Here is a 21,407-nt window from a genome sequence, read left to right as displayed (position 1 = left end):
AGATCACGTTGGGCCAAACCATGGGGGCAGGTAGGGGAGGACTCGAACAGGGGACTCATTGTTTCGGTTTTGGCTGATGCTCATGTAGTCCAGCTATCCATCTCTCTCTCTTTATCTCTCTCTCTCTCTGTCTGTCTGTCTGTCTGTCTGTCTCTCTCTCTCTCTCTCTCTCTCTCTCTCTGTCTGTCTGTCTGTCTGTCTGTCTGTCTGTCTCTTTCTCTCTCTTTCTCTCTCTCTCCGCACACACACAAACCCACTTTAAATCCACGGTGCCCCAGTGTTTGTTGTGAGAAGGAATGCGGCCGATCTGTGCAGAAGAATAGAAGTGAGGACAGCATGTCGTGGATATTTTGGCTCCAGTGAAGAAGTGAGGCAGCGCTAGTAAAATATATTGTGGCACGTGTGTGAAGTATTCAGATCGTATTGCCTACTTAAGTCAAAGTAAAGCATTCCAAATGTTCTAAAGTAAAAAAAAAAAAAAAATGAAATATTGGCATCAATATATACGTGACACCGCTCATGGTGCAGAATGGCCCATTTCAGAGCGATGTTGGATTACCCGTATGTTAAAGAGGACACATGCGAGATAAGGAGCACTTTGATTGCATCTCATCAGAATTAATCTGGACGCCGCTAACTGTGCAAACAACGACACCAGTGCTGACCGAGCTTTGCTTCACTACAATCTGGACATGGACCATAGTCCTTCCCTGTTAGCAGCTGAATCCCGTATATGTTGCACCTTTAATGTACGCGTCACTTTATCGTTGCAGCTGCAAAGGTGGAATTCCTTTTTACTTAATTTACTTCATACTGCCGTGTACTTTGTTGACATTACTTTGTATTATTAATCTGAATCCGCAAAGAAACCAACGCCTTAAAGTAAATGGGGGTATGAAGCGCATGTAGAGTAGAATATATAACACAAACTTATTTAAACAGCAGGTGGAGCTGTTGCCAGAGCCTCAAACACATCTGTGAAGCTCCGGACTGCTCAGACACCCACGCACACACACACGCACAAGTGCTGATGCACGTGATGAGAGAGGCCATCGCTCGCTTCCTATAGCTGTACAATAGGGCTTTATGAGATGGGTCAAAGAACCTACCCACCTTCCTTCATCCTAACATGATCACTCCCTCCTCTTCCTCCTCCTCTCTGCTGCCGGAGAGAGGATTGGGCCAAAGATTGCTGAAGAATCTCTCAACATCTTCGCAGACATCAGCCACACAGCTCGGGCCTTCAGATCGTCATCGAAACTCCGGATGGAAGAAGTTAATCCTCCCCGTTTATCTGAGGGCGGTGGCATTTTACCCTTTACCCAATTTACCCTTTCTCTTTTGAAGCATTCATTTATTTATACATTTTTGCCCTGAGGTATATTTCACAAGTAAAAAGCCAATAAGATAAAAGGCATCTGACGGGCAGTTAACTCTCGACTTCAGGTCTGGGATGCTTCTTATGAATGCATCAAACACAACGTGGACATCTTTAGCAGCAGCACATATACTTTCATGTATTTCCCCATTGACCTGTCACGTGTCTACTTTAACCGCGGGATTTGAAGCACTGTCCTGTGTCTGCCTGGTCCTGATGAGCTTTTACAGTCGTGCCCCCCCCCCTCCCCCCTCCCTCCCATTGCTCAGTTTCTCCCCGAAAGCCCCCATTCACTCCGACCCAGTGAAGGGTGAGTAATGTTATTGTTCTCCAGTCCAGGGTGGATGCTCTCCGTCCTGCGCCATGAGTGGAGGATCTTTTTTCCTTTTTTCTTTTTTTGTTGTTGTTGTTGCTGCGGCTCAAATAAAGGGCCCTCGTCAGAGCTGTTGATTGATTTGTATTGCATGTACACTTTATCTCCTATTTACCGATTTCAACATAAAGTGGCCGCGCCGCTGTCCGTGTGCTGAACGGGATTTCCTGATCGGAAGCTAAACTAAAGATGTATAGGAAACCTTTTGAAGTGTCTGCTTTTTTTGTGATTCATGAAAAGATGTTGGCTCCGGTTTTAAGGCAGCGCCGGCGAGCACTGTGAATGCCTCTATTTGGAGCTTATTTGTAGAGGTGTTTCGCAAAAAACTGAACGGCTTCATTTGCATTTTCTCACAGGACCAAAACACTCCGAGAGAATAATAAGACTTTCTGCAATCACTCACTAATTTGTTGAGGCAAACAGATTGAGAGAGAGAGGAGACAGAGAGTGGGGGGGGTGGGGGGGTGGGGGGGGGGGGAGAGGGGGGCGACAGACAGAGAGAGAGAGAGGCTGTACTCCAACATTGACTGTAAGGGGCGGGCGTCCAGCACACGGATAGAGGAGAGTCTGTGCGCACACGGGGCTCCACTTTTTACGCATCAGTTGTTCGCGTCAAAGGTGTCAAGAGCCGAATTTACCTGGGATTTTGATTTAGATTTTGAAAAAACGCACCAGTGTCTTCATAACATACCTCAGCTCCAAACCGCCTGTAAGTGTGTGTGTGTGTGTGAGTGTGTGTGTGTGTGTGTGTGTGCGTGTGTGTGTTTGTGTGTGCGTGTGTTTGTGTGTGCGCGTGTGAGCAAGTGGTGGAACCCCGGGGGCAAGTTTTCCGTCATGGGTGGCGCGTGGATGGAGCTCGGCGCGTCTTGGTTGGCTTGTCGTTGGCGGATGTCTCGCGTTGTTCTGCGTCCCGCTGGCCGAGGCGGGCTGCTGGAGAGGGAGAGCCCCAACTGCTGCCACCGGCCGGCGACAACGAATGCTTCGAGTACAGCAAGAGGAAGACGGCGTGCTACTGCGATACCTACTGCCAGAAAACCGGGGACTGCTGCGAGGACTACCAGCGCGTGTGCCAAATATCTGGTGAGTTGCCGTGCCGCATCCGTTGATGCGCTGGTTTGAGAGGCATGGAAGCTCAAAGTTTGAGAGGGGGGGGGGGGGGGGGGGTCACCGTGCAGGATCTGTGACGCCTTTGTTGTTCAGTTTGAGCTGTGAGACGGCGTTGAGGTGACATGGAGACAGTGAGACATACTGCACATAGCTGTCTGTCTCCAGTTGGTTTTAAGTGGTGTTTACTCTTCGTGGTGTATTTTGTTTTTTTTTCCACAGCAGGTTGCGTGTGCGTGCGTGCGTGCGAGCGCGCGCGTGTGTGAGGTTGACCCCCCCCCCCCCCCCCCCCCCCTAAAAGCCGTCAATTTGGGAAGTGGAGTGGTCGATCGCGGCAACTTCACAAATTCAGCGTGAATCACCCGCACTTTGAGTCGCGAGAGCGATTCAAAGTGAGAGCGAGGCCAGCAAGAGCGAGGCTGGTCGTTCACAGAATCCCCCTTTTCCTCTCATCACCCCCCCCCCCCCCCCCCCCCCCCCCCCCCCCTCCCTCCCTCCTCCCTTCCCGCTGCTATATATGGACAAATTAAGGGAATGGACACCATGGGAACAGACTGCCAAAGATGGTCAGGATCACAGCGTAGCGTGTGTCTGAGAAGAGACAGAGAGAAAAAGGCTCTCACAGCTTTTGAGTCGCAGCACCTGCGGGGAGTTCGGTGCTGCCACTCATAGCTCCCTCATAATTTATAGGCACGTGCAGTGTAAACATATGTGGGCCATTTTCGTTTGAGTGTTGTGCCTGCGCGGTGATGTGAACGGCTGTTTCATCCGGTCGCCTAGAAAGTGTGCGCAAAGTGCTGTGACGCACTTTATGAGACCCAGCTGTTTTGCTGCAAAGACAGCTGAGCCACCTGTTGGATCCCCGTTGAACAGCGGCATAATAATAATACTGCTATTATTTCCAAGAAGAAAATATTAGGAAGCTGACGTCAATACTTGTGTACTCTACATTACAACTGGCCTTTTATGAAAGCTTTACCTAATTGGTGTTGCAATGCTTTTGTGTGTGTCATGTAAAATGAAATGTAACATCTGGACCGGGTGAACACTTTTACAAATAAATTCCACTTTAAATGGAAGAAAACGAGCTCTCGGTATTAACGGAGGCGTGGCTACAACTTACTAGACATAGAAATAAATATTGCAGGCCCGAGTCACATTAGGTGTTCCTTCTTCCACCGATCATATCTCAGTGGCATGAAGAGTCCGGAGTCCAGGCCCCACCGGACTAAGGGGGAAAGAAGCACGTCAGGTCGGTGTTGAGTCATATCGCGCGCCGGTAAACAGCAGCTGCGCCCTCGGAGGTCAGCGAACGGCCGCCATGTGCATCGGTTCACTCACGTGTCAGATGGGGATTCTTTTTGTATTCTTTATTTTAAATCACCGTGGGCCTCGTGCGCCCCCTCTTTCAGGGGGGGGGGGGGGGGGGGGGGGGGGGGGGGGGGGGGGGGGGGACAGGTTGGACGACTCTTTTTGTTCCTGTCTGAACGAGACATCTGTAATTCCACATGTGACAATCCTCTACAAATATGAAAGATGTATTCTCCCAGCTGTACCTCGTGTGGTCATACTGTGCATATACATGCTGCGTGCACCCGTGAGCACTGGGTGATGCTGCGAAAGGCACCTTGACCCCCCCCCCTCCCTCCGCATCCCACCATAACCACTGCAATCATGTGGCTTGGCTCCCGTTTCATCTCAAATCGCCCTCCCCGCCCCCAGACACGCTCCGGACCTTATCTGATCCTGATCCGCGCAGCCCTGCGACGCATCAAGGAGTCCGTCTGTGTACTGTCTGTCACAGCCTGTAATTTAGCCGTGTCAGCTGGAGCCGGGCAAAGAGCGTGGAGTGGGTGACATCAGAGGAGAGACAGGGCAACGCCAGCAGCACACTGTCGGACTGTTTGCGCCACTTGGACACAACCGCTTGAAGCTCTAAAGAGTTGATGGTAGTTTGTGTCGTTCAGGAAGTATCTGGCAGGAATTTGTGTTGGTTGTAAACAGCGTGGAGAATGTTCCCGTGAACTTAAGAGCTCGGTTGAGGAATGTTTCGAGGAGAAACAAATCCCCTCCCTATAGACCGGTGTGGTCTGTAAGTGTGAAGTGTTTCTGCACCAGGCTGGCAGGACGGGACTATTACTGGGGGCGTTCTCGTGGTTTTCATCAGGTTTTAAAAACTGGAAACTGGTGTGGCATTTCTGCAAGTAAAACATATTTAAGCAAAACAATGCACCAAAAATTGCTTAGATTTGGAATGAGGGATGAGTTGTGGAGTAATAAGGTAGTTTTAGAGACGCACCTTATTTTAAAGGAGCCTTTTACAGTCCCTCTGGTTCGGACAAATGAAGCCAAATGCGGAAGTGTCTTAAAAACGTACATTCTTCCGAAAAGGCCAGCAGGGGGCGACTTCAGCAGTTTCAAAAAGAAGTCAGATTGTATAGAAGTCTATGAGAAAATGACTCCACTTCCCTCCTGATTTATTCCCTCAATAAACATTGTAAACATGAGTTTATGGTCTCAATCTCTAGTTTCAAGTCTTCTTCAGTACAGCATGATGTTCATTTAGTACATGATGCTTCATTTAGAGTCAAATAGACCATAAAGCAGAGTATGCTTTAGGGTGGGGCTACCTTGTGATTGACAGTTCACTGCTGCTACCAGAGTCCTACACTTTACGTCTCTACGTCACTCCTCCACCGTCCAAATATGGTCACTTCCGTTCCCTGGTTGCAGAAAGCCAAGATGGCAACGGCCAAATCGCCAAACCCAAAGCTTTAAAACCCCAGGTCCACAAACCAATGGGTTGCGTCACAGCAATTACATCCAAAATCCAAGTATGAATCTGAAAACGAGCAAGATATGTCCCCTTAATTTCCTATCGATGGAGAGGAGCTGAATATTCTGCATCATTTGGGTAACTGTAGTTCTCCGTGGCACTACGCTCACAAGTCATTTTGTGCTGACTCTGCAAAGCTATAGCGGCTTGTGCACTTCTCTCGCTCTTGCAAGTAAATTGACAAAAGCAGAAATTGATACGCAATGAGGAGCATCCATCTTTGGTCTTGTTATCTTGACGAATATAGGAGAAATGCATTGTGGGAAATGCAGCACAGCATATTCCCAATGTCTCCTCTTCAGTATATGGCACATTTGAGAACATTTCCCGGCAGCATTCTTCACCTTTCTGTGAGGGCAATTATAGGGAGCTATGGGTTGTTTACCGAAAGGTGGGAGTTGTCTCCTGTTTTAGGAGTACATTAGTTCCATGTCAGCCCTACACGGAATCTCTAATTGCTCATTCCTCTTCACACTCCAGAGAGGAAACCGGCCCACGGGAGGATGGAAGGGGCAGCTCCTCTCCTTTACTGTGGCGCCTGGTAGTTCTCACTTCAGCAGGAAAGGCGTACTGTGGCCTCAGGAACAGCAGAGGTCCGCTCATCCTTCAGCCGTCATCCGTCTCCCCTTCAGGCACCTCTGCTTCTGCTCCTCTCCTCCTCTCCTCCTCTCCCCGGTGCGCTGTCATGCCACGATGTTTGCTTCTCTCCAACGGCGTTCACTCCCCGTTTCTTCTTCTGTTGCCCCCCCCCCCCCCCTCCTTCACGTTCTCTCTGTAACCTCTTGAGAGTGGCGGTGGGTGTTTTCGCCCCGACTTGGCTGAAACGGACCAGCTGTTGTAGTTTTTCAGTCAAACAGTTGACATCCGCGCTGGATTCTCCATGTTGTTAATTTGACGGCCTTCATTTGCCATCTACATGACCAGAAAAACTATATTAATGTATTCCGTTTTAAACTTGGAGGGGGTGGGGGGGGGGGGGGGGGTCAACCTTTTTTCATATAGGAACTATTTCTTAACTAGCTACAGAGAAAACGTATCACGGAGACATTAAAATTGTGGACACATTAAACAAAAACTATCTGCATGGTAAGAGAGTGATTGTTTTCTTATAAATGTGGGACTTTGTTGATACCCCTGACGTTTTTTTTCCTCTAAAGCCAGCCAGAGGTTGACATTTCTGGTTTACGAGTGAAATGTGTTTCTCAGCAACTTATTGATGGATTAGTGCAAAAAAAACGGGTACACACATTCATGTCCCTCGCATTGGGAATTGCGATCACGTTGGTAATCTTTTGTTTCGTAGTTGTTCGGAAGTGGAGTCGGCACTGTGAATCGTGAACGCTCCGGTCTGTGCCTGCATGCCTTCAGTTCTTATCGTTACGGTGTAACAAAAGTGTTGCAAGGCCATGCTTGGCAAACACCCTTTTTTTTCCTACGGTTGTGCAACTCTCGAACAGAAAATCAGTCTCAGCTGTGTTTGTACCGACTCCTTTAAATGAGTTGCTTTGCTTGGCTGCTCTCTTCAAGGTGTCTACAGGAAACATTTATGCGCTGACCCTGTTATTAGGGCTCAGTCCCGTGTCCCTCTCCCCCAATAACAGGCTTCTCCCTTGTTTTTTTTGCCGAACGTTGTAACAGGCTTGTCTGATGGGACCGAGGCCCAGCTCTGTACATGTGCAGAGGGAGGTGTGCGAGGGCTGCTGTGGTCCTCTGGAGCAGCTGGACATCTGGGTCCCATCAGAGAGGAGATTGAGGGAGAGGACGTGGGGTGGGAGGAATGGTGGTGAGAAAGAACAAGGGGCGAGCGCGGGACAAAGTGGTAAAGGGAGGTGAAGATAAGCAAATTGGGGCGGGCAAGGTCTGATAAGTCTTTTGTTATTGAAACCCTTAAAATGGAAGCAGAGTTCAGGGAGAGTGAAAGAGAAAGGGAAGGAATGCCGACACGCCATTATCTCAGTGTGACAAGTGTGACTGGAGATTGGCCGACAAGTAAGGAGATAAAAGTGCTGATGTTGGATACATTGAGTGTTTTGGTTTGTTTAATTGGCATTTGTCTGAAGCTCTGCCAACTGCCAGGGAGGGGAAAAAAGAAGCCATACTGCCATAAACTCCTTAAAACAAACTGATATTTATCTCATAATGTGTTTAATATAGCTGTGTTAAACCACCCTGTATAAGGCTTCAATGTCTAAAAGCAGACTTTGGCGTGTAAAATCTGTGTTGATCCCGCCTAAATTACACTCAATTCGACTTTTACATTCGAGAAGCTTCATCCGAACTGTGTCAATGTGGTTGGACCAGATTTAATTGCTAAAACCCTAATTTGTGTACAATTTCCAAAGTTAAATAGCAAAGACGTTTTTTATGGCCTTACAGTTGAGTGGGTTCTGTATCAGTGTTTCAGCGTGTCAAAGGTCACTCTGTAAAATAGACTGCTCCAGAAGAAGAGAGAATACAGATCTGGAGTCAGTGGCGGATACAACACGGGAAAACTTACTTCTGAGTACAAAAGCCAAACATTGCTGACAACGTGTGCCATTAGTTTCCTGTATTGGGCTGGGGTGAGGGAGGGGTCAGAGGTCAGAAGGTGGTGGCGTGCTTTCCGATGGGGCACTTTCTCATCAACAATGGGGGACGTAGGGGGACAACGGCAACTGTGAGCCCTGTGGGTCAGGCTGTGTCAGGCAGCAGGGTTAGCGTGTGGGTGGCGGGACTGTCGCACTGGTGGTACCAGAAACAGAGCCGAGGGACCACCGCGGTTTGGTAATTGCCTTCTGACCTCTGGCGGCTCGGGGGCCAACAGGTCTGAAACGCTCAGACAGGGCCTCAGTCCTGTTGGTGTGTGTGTGTGTGTGTGTGTGTGTCGATCAGAGGTGGTAATAATTTCCCCCTCGGGCGCGGGAACTTGCTAACCCCCCTGACCTGCTTGCTCGTGGCTTTTCCCCCCACTATTTGAGAAAGACAAATAGCGTCATCGAAACTGCCCCCCAACAGACACACACACACACACACATACACACACACACACCTACAGACACACACACCCTCATGTGTGAATATCACAGGATGCGAATGGGGGAAGGAAAAGGCCGAGCAGAGAGTATAAGAAGAGGCGGAGGAGGCAACCGTAGGAAGCCGATACGGTCGCGGCGTCTGATACGATCGCGAGCCCTCGGTGTTCTGTCAAGAAAGCCCACAGGTCGACGTGATAATAAGTGTCGTGTGTGTGTGTGTGTGTGTGTGTGTGTGTGTTGTAGGGGTGATGACTGAGGGGTGGAATGAGCCTGAGCGGGTGTTTTTTTTTTTCTGACAGAAATTGTTTACGATGTGTGTGATGATCTGGGAAAGGCTAGTGTCAGGTGGGCAGCACTAATGTGCAGGAATGCAGAGATTCCACAGTGGCTTTGTGGATCGGCTGTGTCACTGAGTCCCCCCCAGAACCCCCCCAACCCCATAAAAACCCCAACGGGACCATGGGAATGAACCGAACAGGCGGCACCTTGAAAGCTCTCTCTCGCTCTTTCTCCTGTTCACACACGCACACTCGCAGCATTGTGCTGCATGTTGTGTGTGTGTGTGTGTGTGTGTGTGTGTGCGTGTGTGTGCACGTGTGTGCGTGTGTGTGCACGTGTGTGCGTTATAAAGAGAGAGTGAGCTCGATTGGATGGGCGAGGGAGGATTAGATTCAGTTATGGTACATTTATCAACTCCCTCCATATCATTTCGCCCAAGAACGTCAAAGAGCTTCAAGCCGTCTACACCTGCTCATTGTATGTTTCTTGTCTACAATTAGATCTGATGAGGCTCTTTGAATAAAGAGTTCTTCATATTTGTTTGTGTGTGAGCGTTGGGCCTCTGCGGTTGTTTTTATTGTGTTTATGGAGTGGGCACTTCCTTCCCCCTAAAAAACAGGGCTGGTAAATGTCTGCCGCTACTAAATGTCCGCACGGGACGAAGCTTGATTACCGCTGGAGACTCTCGGCTTTGATCAGCGCGGCCATCTAACTAATACAGCTTCCTCTCGGCCCGATGTAATTGGCTAAATCAGCCTAGCGAGCGAGCAGCCTGATTGTGTGGCTGCTGCTGTGTTTATGTGGTGAGCTGCATTTGAGTGTTTGTGTGTTTGAATGTGCGGCAGAGGGAAACCAGGGAGAGGACAGGATACCAAAAAATTAGCCCCTTTATTTAAATGGCCCCACACATGTGACCCAGGTCACAGACTTCCGGAGTCCTGGGGCAGGCGCGATGATGAACCCCCCGTCACTCGCTTCCCGCCCACCAACCTGAGTAAATGCCTTGGCTCAATATTATGTAACTCCATATCTGGGTGTGTGCAGCTCACACTCTAACAGCCGTGCAGTCAGGCCCGGCAGTAGAGATTATAGGGCGGACGTTTGCAGCTACACCTCCGGGGTAAAGATCAGGTCATCATTTTTATTTCTTTAGAATTAGACCATTTTGTTGACAGCTGGAGAGATACTTTTTTCTTTTCTTTTCTGCCGTGATGCCCGGAATTAAACAAACTCACCTCAAGTGCACTTGACCTTCTCTGTATGTAACTCTGAGGAAACATTAAAGCAACTTAAAGCCACAAGAGGCTCCACATCCTCTTTTATTGTATTTTCTCATTTCTCAATAATATGTCATTAAGATTCACGACGCAGATAGAAAGCTGACTCGAATGGCTGGATTGGTAGTGGTGACAATAGGCCGATCTTTTAATAAATAACAATTTATACAATCTTTTAATAAATAACAATTTATACATAGCTGTTACATTTAGTCTGACATTTGAAAGCAGTGTTTACGTCAAGCTCGCACATGAAATAATGGTCCCAGTCCCTTCCACACAGTGAGGCTAACAGCTCATTGATTGATACGCAAAGCCCAGGTGTCGCTGTTGGTATCAAAACAGGAATAGTCAGATTGATGCGTACAATAAGACTAATCCCCCCGCCACAGCTGATCTCTCTCTGTCTCCCTGCTCCCCCCAGCAGCCATTGACTGCGTGGTGGGATCATGGGGCCCGTGGTCGCCATGCACATCCCCGTGCGGAGTTGGCAGCACGGAGAGGGAGTCGCCAAGTGTCCGTCCCCCCCAGGAACGGAGGCACGCCCTGTCCGGACCTCAAACAGCGCCGGGGATGCTTCGGGAACAACGCCATATGCAGCACTGCGAAAGGTGAGACTGCTGACCTTTCTACTGCCGCTCGGAGCGCTGATACATATTAATTGGTGTCTCATTGTTCTCTGGGGAACCATCTGTTTGAACCTTTTTACTGTAAGAACGGGCTCTATCTCCAGCTGCATCATCCCAGACACTTCTTCCTATGCTCTTTGCCGTTGAGTCACCCAGTTCCCAGTAATAACACAGCCATGGGATGAGTAATGCGGGATGTATTTATGCCTCTGCTGACCTTTCTGTAATTCTTTTTTATTTTATGTTGTCCGCCCGACCTCTAGAAGTGGCAAAGATCCTGCCGGATTCTTTCAAGAGGAACTTCAAGGACCCTTGGAGGCGACCACACATGCTGATGAAGGAGGAGAAGGCCAGGTAAGGCCTCCATTATCAGACTGCAAACAAACATGCAACAGGCTGCTCCCTGTACTGACCCCGTCGGCCCACGCTGTTGTTTTTCTTCCGTCTGCAGTGCGGCCTTTCATGTGATGTTGATGCAGGGAGGGAACTAATTACAGGTGTAATGGGTGGAGCTTAGAATGAGCCTGTACAGAGATTTAGATCCACAGCGACCGAAGTTTCAATATCTGAAAAAAAGCACGACTCCTACTCATGACTATTAATTTAACCAGCAATACGCTTCAAGGCTGCTTTTCAACTTCAGGTCCATATCAGTTTTGTTGCCTCAGTTTTGACTCGGCTTCAAAGGTCACTCGAGGATCAACTTTGTGCTCTGAAAGATTAGAGAACGCAGACCGAGTTCCAAGGTTGCCATGGCACGTGGAGCCTTAACATTGCTTTGACTGTGTAACATGAACGCCGTCTGCTGAATAGTCGCATCGTGAGCTGACCTTTCGCTGATAAGACCGCCGCGATCCATGTGAGAGGCAACCCCCCCACCTTCCCCCCGCGTGGATGCCGTCTTTGATCGGAGCTGATTGCAGATGTTAGGAGAGAGGGGGGTTGGAACAATCAAGAGGCCGCGTAGGGAATAAAATCACTGCTGGTTTTCCAGCCTTTCACACTGATTACAATAGACATCGGATACCTTTGTTTTGACTGAAACACAAAGCATTTGGGGGGGGGGGAATTGGAAGTGCATTACTCATAAACGTCAGCGTGCGTGAAACAGAATTATGGGGGGGGGTCTCGCACAGACATCTGGTGCCCCACTTGATAGCCCCCCCCTCGGATGACCCCGGGGACGAGAGGTTAAAATGAGACGAAATTACGATCGGCGGTCGTCTTTTGGTTCTTCTAAGTTTCAACATTTGCCAGGAGGCTGTTATGTAGTTCTGATGGTAAATCCTCTGAACACCCACGCAGGTGTTTTCATCAGCCCTCCTCTCAGGGGGCGTGTGCAGACTGACACCTTCCTGTGTCCCCATCTGGGCTTTGTCGCACCTGTTAGGGGCGGGACAACTCGCACCTCTCTCATTCTCATTGGCAGAGTTGTACAAATGAATTCTCAAGGTTTAATTAGCCAGAATAACTGAAATCTTTCAGGGATGAAGACATGAAGGTATTTGTTTTTTTTAGGATAGTATTTTAGTGGTGTGAGAGGGTTCATGCTCTATTTGAGGTTCTGCAGCACGAACAAGTTAAATTCAATTCATTTTTAAATAATCTCAAAGATGTATACTAATGAAAATTGCTGATGGGATCTGTCAAGCAATTATTGATAATCTTTCAGTGTATTTTTGCTCGGGTTTGTGTTTGCCTGTTGCAAAGCATCAAATCACAACTGAATAATAATGTAGCTAGAGCTTTAAAAAACAAGAAAGAAGACCCTTTCCAGTGTTACTGTTGGACAAAATAATCACAAAATAATAATAAAAAAAACACCCCACTGGAGATGGCTGTTTAGACTGAATCGGAGACTAAATAAATAGTGCCCTATAGTTCAGAGTGACAGCCAGAGATCATCATTATGTTGATACCCGGGTATCGCAGCAGGTGATCGTGACACCCGACTAGGTCGCCTTCAAAATGGAACACATCTGTTATCGGGAAGATTTCCTTTTCTCTTTTGTCTGGCTCGGGGACACCACTTCCAGCAATCGAGACATGTTGGATTGTTTTTTTTGTTGTTTTTCTTTTACTCTTGTGAACCTTTAAAAAGTTTTCCAAACCTGGCTCGGGCCTTTTATTCGGAAGTTTCCCATGATCCTGTTTTGTTTGCTGAAGACCTAAAAAAAAGTGAAGACCTAATGCTCAATCCAAAGAACAAAATAGCAGATGTTTAGCTTCTTGGCTACAGAGCACCTGCTCCGTCCTTCAGTATTATCGGATTCAATTGTGCGATTTGACCCTTTGACCCCTGTATTTTTTTTATTTTACCAGATATGAGAATCAAATGTAAATCGTCTGCGAATGACTGTTGACACTTCTCCTGTCCCCCCCCCCCCCCCCCCCCCCCCCCCCCCCCCCCCCCACCCCCCCCCCCCCATCCTGCAGCTACTGTGTGTACCTGCGGTTGAAACAGGCCAGCGCGGCCTGTAAACTCAAGCTGTGGAGTGCTCAGCTGGTGAGAGAGAGGCTGGTCTGTGCCGAGTGTCAGAGTGACGCCATGTCGAAGTCTGACCGCTGTGGAGGCGACGGCCTGGAGAGCACCAGGTAAACCCGGCGACCCAACGAGTAACTGTGGTACTGTAATGTAACTAATGTAACGAATGTAACTAACTCGCTCAATGCCTCTCTCTTCCCAGAACGTTCTGGGCAGCGGCGTCGGTGCCGGGCTGCCACGGCTCCTGGGTGCGAGAGTCGTCCTCCGAGGGCTGCCGGTGTCCCCCCTACTCTGTGCTCTTCGTGTGAACCGACCAAGCCAGACGACCCCCCCCCCCCGCCCGCCACCAACCCCTTCCGATCCAGATTCCCGGACGGGGAAACTCAAGGAGATCAGCAGCATCCTGCCACCTTCCCACCCCCCACCCCTCCTCACCTCACCTCACACTCCGTACTGTACACACTATTAACTAAGCACACCGACATACTCGCATTTAACTTTTACAGCCACGTTGTGTACTTATCCTCCTCCAAAGCACAGCAGCATCTATGTACCTTTTTTCTTTTTTTACCTCTGAATCTCTGCTATCTACCTCCATCAATGCAAGTGCATTTGTTAATGCATAATGTATAAATATATAAATATATTATTTAGCTTTATACATTTTCTACTTTTGAGTGTTTATGTGTTATGTACATGTACCTATATAGCCACACGTATTTGTATCCAACAGTCAGAGAAAAAGAAACACCAAACGCCCTTAAAACCGCCCTGCAGACTGGAGGCGCCGAGAACTGGTTCATCCAAATTCTACCCAATCGCTTGAACCCCTTGAGTCAATATATCTGTGTTTTTTACATTGTTGTTTTCTTTTTCCGTCAACCCCCCCACCCCATTTCTACCAGCAAGTCAAGTTGAATATCAGGTATTGATTCTCAGGTGCTTGTCTCGCCCATCGCCCATTATTATTATTCTCACTCGCCTCCTCTGATGGTTTTATTTTGGTGGTTTAAAGTGACACGTGGCGTCTGTCACCTGATAAGGTTGGAGAGAGTTGTGGGGGGGGTGGTGGGGGGGAAAAGAGCCACTTAGGAGGATTTCACCGTTCTCTCTGTCCTCTGCGTCCAAGGCCGAACAGAAGTTTTTCTCTCTCTTTGCTCCCTGCTCAGAAATCCTATCACTGTCACCCAAGAGCCATCCAACAGAACTCCCTGGCTATACGGCCATGGAACTCTGACTCTGTGTGTTTGATCTGCACTTCTTTTCTTCCTTCACGAAAACAAACAAATAAACAAGCAGTCAGTTATCTGGCACTTTCTGGTTTAAGAAGAGGGGACACGTGTGGTCCCAGTAATCTCTCTCTCTCTCTCTCCATGTCTCTGTGTTTGTGTGTTTATTTATTATAAAACAAGTGATGATGTTATTAGTGCAGCACTGCATACTCTGTACACTGTCCATAAGTGAAAAATAAACTACTATACTTTAACTACTTCTCCTCCTCCTCTTCCCCCCGCGTTCAGATGTCACACAGACCACCACTAGCATTTCGGACCCCTCTGGAATTACTACAAGGGTCCCAGCCCCCCTTAAGTACAGTATATCTCCCCCGGTTTGACCAAAGAGTGCCATTAACACACACATATATACATACATACATATATATATATGTACATATATTTATCGACATATCTTCTTGTTACATTCTTGGCATTTTTTTCCCACCCTGTGGCGTAAACGTGACTACGACAGGCAAAATGACAACTAATGTGTATAATTATGTTTGGAGTGTTATTTTGGAGCCACACTCTCCTACAATTTGGGGCATTTCCTATGTGATGTGTAAATGCCAGGACAGTCCAAAGACGAGACGCTGGACAACTTACATCATGTGGGAATACATCTGTTTCTCTCCCATTTCTATTTTTTTCGCAGCAGCTTTCGGACAGAGAAGAAGATGCCCAATTTGAAAAGAAGCTTGTTTGCCCTCTTCCTTCATGGGATATATGGCCGATAGTTAGGCGAACATGGAGGGAGAGGTGGTGTCTAAACCAAAGGCTCTGACCCTGAGAGATGTTTATGAGGCCTTTGCTCCATAATTCAACCACAATATTAAAAGATTTATATTTGGGTTTTCCATATCCCGTCCTTGTGCAAGGTCACCCTTCTTTGTCTGAGAAATGAGCACAAAACGAGTAAAAGATCTAACAAATCAACTTTTCCAGAGTTACTCCTTTGAGAAAGACTCCTGCTACTTTCACGTGCTTCATCTCCGGGGCACTTGAACCTGGATTTAATCCCCCCCTTTCTCTGCACTCCTCTCCCTGCCCAGATCCCCACCGTCAGCACAACTCTTTCTTTTCTCTTACTACAACAGTGGCAATAGAGTGCCGTCAGCCCGACCAGCCCGTCCCCCCTGAAGCGGGCTTTACCCTGCCCGGCCCTGCCCCCCGACCTGGCTGCTAACTCCGCTTTCCAAAGGGCAGGAAGGCCCCGTCTCTGGCCCGGGTGCCTGATGGGCTCCGACAGCAGTGTGTTCTGGGATTACGCCCGGTGAAAAGGGGGGCATTCCAGTACCGCCGGGCCTTTGTCACATTGCGGCCACTGTTTGCTTTTGACAAGACAGCTGTTCAAAGCCCTCTCAGCCCCCCCCCCCAATGGATGGAGTCGAGGGAAGAAACCAGTGGTACCCAGTGGTGACTTCCGCTTATCGGCGGTGACGTCGAAGATGCGCAGGGGGCACCTCCACCTGACCCGGATAGACTTTTCCATCAAGCAGCTATAAGATATAGTCCCTCCAGCTCGGTGGGTCTTTCTGTGACCCAAACAAAAATGGTAACTGCTCCAGCAAGGCGGGATTGATTTTAAGGGTGCATTGCCTCTTCTACGGGAACATCCTCGACTCCTTCCCTCCCAACCTAATGGGTCAATGATGCGTAACCTTACATCGCCACATGTGTTAGGGTGCAGAATGATGTGCCCCATACAACCCACTCCGCCACCACCCGCGTCCACGGACTCAAACATAACACAAAGTATTCATTCGCTGATCAATTCATGGGCTCATACTTTATGTTTCTGAGCGATAATCAGATCCCGTTTAAGGATGTTAACGGTTTCTCCTCTCTAATGTTGTCGCAATATAGGGCTCATGGCTAATTTTGAAAGTTTGGTTGGAGGTCTTGAAGCCTTCAACCAAACCTTTTAAAATCAAATGAATGAAATATCTCCAAAAACATGCTTGAGAAGTTGCAAAAAAAGGAAAAGAAAAACCTTCCATTTCAGACATGCGGGGGTTGGGGGGCTCCTGCAGCTTGGGGCCCTTGGTCGTTGGTACCCCCACTTTTACCCCCTCTGAGTATATATATATATATATATATATATATATATATATATATATATATATATATATGTGTGTGTTTTTGGGAAGTGTGTACTGTAATTAGCAAGTCATGCTAATGGGGGCTTGTTGCCACTGTGGGAGCAGCTGGTCCAACATGGAGGAATGATAATGAATAGACTTCTTGACACAGGACCTGAGCTACACACAGCTGGTACACCAGCCACCATAGAGAACACACACACACACACACACACACACACACACACACACACACACACACACACACACACACACAATGATGGTCATCATCAGTGTCTTGTTTTTAAGGATCGTGACAGGCTTTTGCAAGTTCAACGCTTTTGGTTTATTATTCAAGGCTTTTGGTTTATTATAACATGTCTGTTGTGTGTCTTATTTTTACTTTCAGAAGCATCGAAGAGATTGTAAATATGTTTTTTCGACTGTTAGAAGTGTACTTGGGATTAAATGGCCCATATTCCACTTCCATCTAAAAACTAAAATCATCCTGTTGCTAAATCCCAACGCATTCACTGTCAGACACACACCGGGTCAACACACAGCATCACCACCCTGAAAATGTGGCGCCACCTCGTGGTGCTTTTGACTCCCTGCTTCACTTTAAACGGAACACAATTTGAGAGACTCCCCTTTTAAATTTTTTTTTTTATTGGGTACATGTGGCTTTAACTACAATACATGATGTACGTGTGACCATGGCTCCAAGGTTTCATTGGAATAAGTTTCATTTCTTAAACAAAAAAAACGTAAAGTGGTTCATCTACTCATAAATGTTTCCCAGAGATGATATATTCTGTTAATAATGGGGGGTGGTTACATTCACAGCTAGCTTGTTCCCATTATACAGAATTCAAGACAATTTTTATCACTGGAAAACTATTTATATAAAGCCAGGGGGAAGGAACACATGAATGGACAACACGCACATTTAATGAATAAAGCAAAGGGAAGCCTCTCGTGGTGAGATGAAGACAGAGGCTGGTCCACTGGACGCACCAATCATGTGTAAGGCAAAAAGTGACGTGCAAAGTAGTTTTAGTTCATATATGGAGGCACGTCCAGGACGTCAGCGCTGACATAATGAACCACACACACACACACACACACACACACACACAACGACGTTCCAGTTTTAGCACACATGTCGTGCGCTTGTCCATCTACAAAGTTCTTAATGATTTTCATTTTATTTTAAGCTCCTTTTCATTTCAGAAACCATTCATCCGATTTGCCCCGAATGACGAGAACGTCTTTGGAGGCAGAGGAAGAAAAAAACAAGATCAAACTCTAAATCGCCGAAACCAACAACCCCGTGGAGCTCGACAGAGAAAACAAAACAATGTTTTTACCTGGACAAAAATGGAAGCTAAACAAGGAAAATGAAAGAAATGGATAGAAATGTCTTTGCGCCACGTGAGAGGACGACCTGTTGCCGTCTTCCGTCTCCGCGAGAGCAAACGTTTGTTTTACTTGAGGTTTTTAATCTGTTGGTTCGTGTTGTGGATCTTGAGATCCATCTTGTCCACTTTGTTCATCAGAGAATCAAGGGAGTCGTCCTGGTCGTCGATCTCGGACTGGAGGCCAAGGCCGAGGCTCTTCAGTCTGCTCAACCCGCCGCACATCTCATCTAGGTCATTCAGAGGGCACACCGGGGCGTTAGTTAAACTTGGCGCTAGTTAAGCCTGGCGGTCAACACTTAAAGGGGAGTTGATGGCAAATTGCGGCAAATGAAAATTTAGATACCAAGGCATAGTGAAAATTAAAGAATAAATCATTTTACATCACAGTACTAACAGCTTTCATCTCCATGGAGAAACAACAAGAAGAATTCTTACCTAGATTGTTGTCGAGGGTCTGGTGAGCCTCCCGCAGGTGTCTGTTCTGAGGGTATCCGTTCTTGCCGGATGAGCCGTCATCAGACGCTCCGAACCCTGGAACACAGAAATCAGGAGTGGTGGCAGGCGGCTCGCATTTAACGGGCGCTGGCACGCCGAGGGTTCTCATGGACATCTCTTACCTCCCGTGTCCAGCTTTCTGAGATTGGGGTGGCTGGCCTGGTACTTATCTTCGTGTCCTCGGCTGCTGGACATGGCCGTCTGTAATCTGAGAGAGTCAGACAAGCACGGCTCGGTTGGTTTTTATAGCGAAGGACACTGACGAGAAGCTGGTGAAAGGCCGAGAGCACAAACGGGACGGCAGCGTTGCTCCAACACGGATCAGTTATGGAGGCTTTTGTTGTAAAACATGACTTGAAACTCGGCGCCAGAACTCTCAAACACACAGTGTGTGACGCGAAGACATTATATATACACTAAATAACTTGATGTAATCATATAATATATATATATATATATATATTATATATGATTACATCAAGTTATTTAATATGTATAATGTCGACATATTGTGATACACTATTACGATCATCTAAATAAAGCCACTACAGTTCTTGATTAAATGACAAAGTATTTGTATATAATTCACATAGGAGAGTACAAAACCATGTGGTTATTTTCAATGTATTGAATTACAAGAAATCATGCTAAACTGTGATATATGAATCGAGAAATTAATTAAATGAAACGACCTGTATCGTCAGAGAAGATTTTGGACACATCGGCATTCAATATTTCTAGGAACATAAAGGTGACTTAGTTTTGTTCCATAACTGCCTGAAAATGTTAGCGTGATTGGTAAAATGTATTTTATTAATGTGTCGACAGAATATGGAATACTGTTGGAACCTAATGTTTTAGTTCTTTCATTATTTAATAATGTAAAAGGTATTTTATATAATTTGCATTGAGATATACAAGTCAATAAATGAAACTAACGAAACATTTTGAGTTTAAAGCTGGGAAATAGAATATATTTTGATTTTGTAATTTTATTTTATTTGAATGAGCCGTTATGATGCTTCAAGGATGCATTCAGTAGACGTGGGTTTTATAAGAGTGTTTTTTAAACGCTCTTTAAAATATACTGTATGTGTTTGTGATGATTAAACTGGCTAAGCCGTATTTTTATTCAGTTAGAGCAGGTTCAAATAAGTTCAGAAACTTCAATCCCACATCATAATTTGTCTTTTATGCCGACATTGACATCTGTCAACCGTATTTGAACCAGGTTTAAAATCGTATTGCACACACAAAACATATATTTCAAAAGATAAGAAGAAATACATTTTAGATGCTAAAAAAAAAAATGGTGTACCTAAATTGTCTTTGTGTCTTAACAACTCATAATATAACCAAAATGAATACAGACGATGTACAGAGATTCCTACAACATTTTATAAAATATAGTAAGTTGTATCATATTATTAGAATATACTGAATCTTACCGGTCGTTGGCCTGGTAGGCCTTTGGCTCCTCGGGCGGTGGCTTTGTCTCCGGCTTGGCCCTGAAGTAGTTGACGAGGCCGCCCCACATGCTCTTGATGCCGTCAATGTGCTTCTGGCTGGTCTTCAGGTCCTGATCCATGTTGTCCATCATCTTGTCGGTCCTCTTCAGAACCTCACCTTGTCGAACCAGCTCCTATAGAGACACAGAGATGTTTACCGTCAATATAATATTCTGCGTGCCAGAGTAAAGCCGGTTACTAGTTACGTACCTCTGCAGTGTCCACACCAATCTTCTCAGATTCATAGATGAGCCCGAGGGAGCGGTGGCTACTGTCCACGGCAGACTGAGCCGTGCGCATCACTTGCTGCTGGAGGTGCCGCTGTCTCCTCTCCGGTTCGCTCAGCCCACTGTCGCCGGGGTCGTCGTCATCGTCGTCGTCGTCAAACTCCCTTCTTTTGGGCCTGAAATCGTCCTCCTCGTCCTCCGCAAACGGGTTGTAGGATTTAGGGTAGGCCATCTGTGGGGCAAAGAGAAAAACACACAAACACACACACACACACACACACAGAGTTGTTTATCTTCATTTCATATCACTTCATTGCATATATGCTATTTATTTAGGTGTATCATCTTTAGACATTATAAAACTATCTGGTTTGCTACTCAATAGTAAGATGAATAAATACATGTATCAATTCTGATATTAAGTTGCTTGCTTAGTCGAAAACATCCTGAAGAATTATGTGAGGTCCAACTGACATGTTGATTTGACACGTTATCCCAATTTGTGAACGCTTTCCTTAGATTGTTATCTTCAGCTGTCAACATGTTTCACGCGAAACATCATATCGACGAACATTAATGACACTATTGCTCCGGTAGCTATGCGTGTCAGCTGGTTGCTCACGTTAAATCAACGAGGATCGCACGCTAAGCTAACTAAATAACCACACCGATAAATATAAGACGGCGCTTGGCCAACATGGACGTTTTCTCCCCGTAGAACAGATGATGGCTAAAGTAAAATTGTAACGAGCACAGTTACGGTAAATGTAATAGACAAACCGTGGGATCTGTAGATGTTGTCGCTCTGTCAGCTGATTGTTAGCAACTGAGCACTTCCGGTCATGTTTGGTGACGTCACCGCGTGCTGTCCCACCAGTTAATCCTGCGCAACTAAAACGCACACTGTCGCTCGTTAAATTATATATATATATGAATATATAAATATGATTTAACATGGCACCAGGTGCGAGAGCGTCTTGTTTAACCGTCGCCTTTATTAAAATAATATTTGTTACGGTCAAA

General features: G+C 46.7%; 2 protein-coding genes across 2 annotated transcripts; one reads left to right on the top strand and one right to left on the bottom strand.

Annotated features, from left to right (window-relative positions):
- The first annotated feature begins 20 nt into the window (after positions 1 to 20).
- si:dkey-178e17.3 (somatomedin-B and thrombospondin type-1 domain-containing protein) lies at positions 21 to 13,683 on the top strand. Its single transcript, XM_034540924.1, is given in 8 exon segments — positions 21 to 30; positions 2,552 to 2,718; positions 2,720 to 2,831; positions 10,686 to 10,765; positions 10,767 to 10,872; positions 11,154 to 11,244; positions 13,327 to 13,485; positions 13,578 to 13,683. Coding segments are annotated over 8 exon segments (831 nt in total).
- Positions 13,684 to 17,925: 4,242 nt separating this feature from the next.
- snap29 (synaptosome associated protein 29) lies at positions 17,926 to 21,357 on the bottom strand. Its single transcript, XM_034540944.1, has 6 exons — positions 21,165 to 21,357; positions 20,368 to 20,616; positions 20,098 to 20,291; positions 18,772 to 18,857; positions 18,590 to 18,685; positions 17,926 to 18,381 (listed from the first exon to the last, which is right to left on the bottom strand). Exons 2-6 carry the CDS (start codon positions 20,614 to 20,616, stop codon positions 18,221 to 18,223), a joined length of 786 nt encoding a protein of 261 aa, XP_034396835.1. The 5' UTR covers positions 21,165 to 21,357; the 3' UTR covers positions 17,926 to 18,220.
- Positions 21,358 to 21,407: the final 50 nt, after the last annotated feature.

Source organism: Cyclopterus lumpus, chromosome 9, assembly GCF_009769545.1.
Source record: "Cyclopterus lumpus isolate fCycLum1 chromosome 9, fCycLum1.pri, whole genome shotgun sequence".
In the NCBI taxonomy this organism is placed as follows: Eukaryota; Metazoa; Chordata; class Actinopteri; order Perciformes; family Cyclopteridae; genus Cyclopterus; species Cyclopterus lumpus.
Note: the sequence above shows the minus strand (reverse complement) of the source record. Positions and strands in the feature narration are given on the sequence as shown.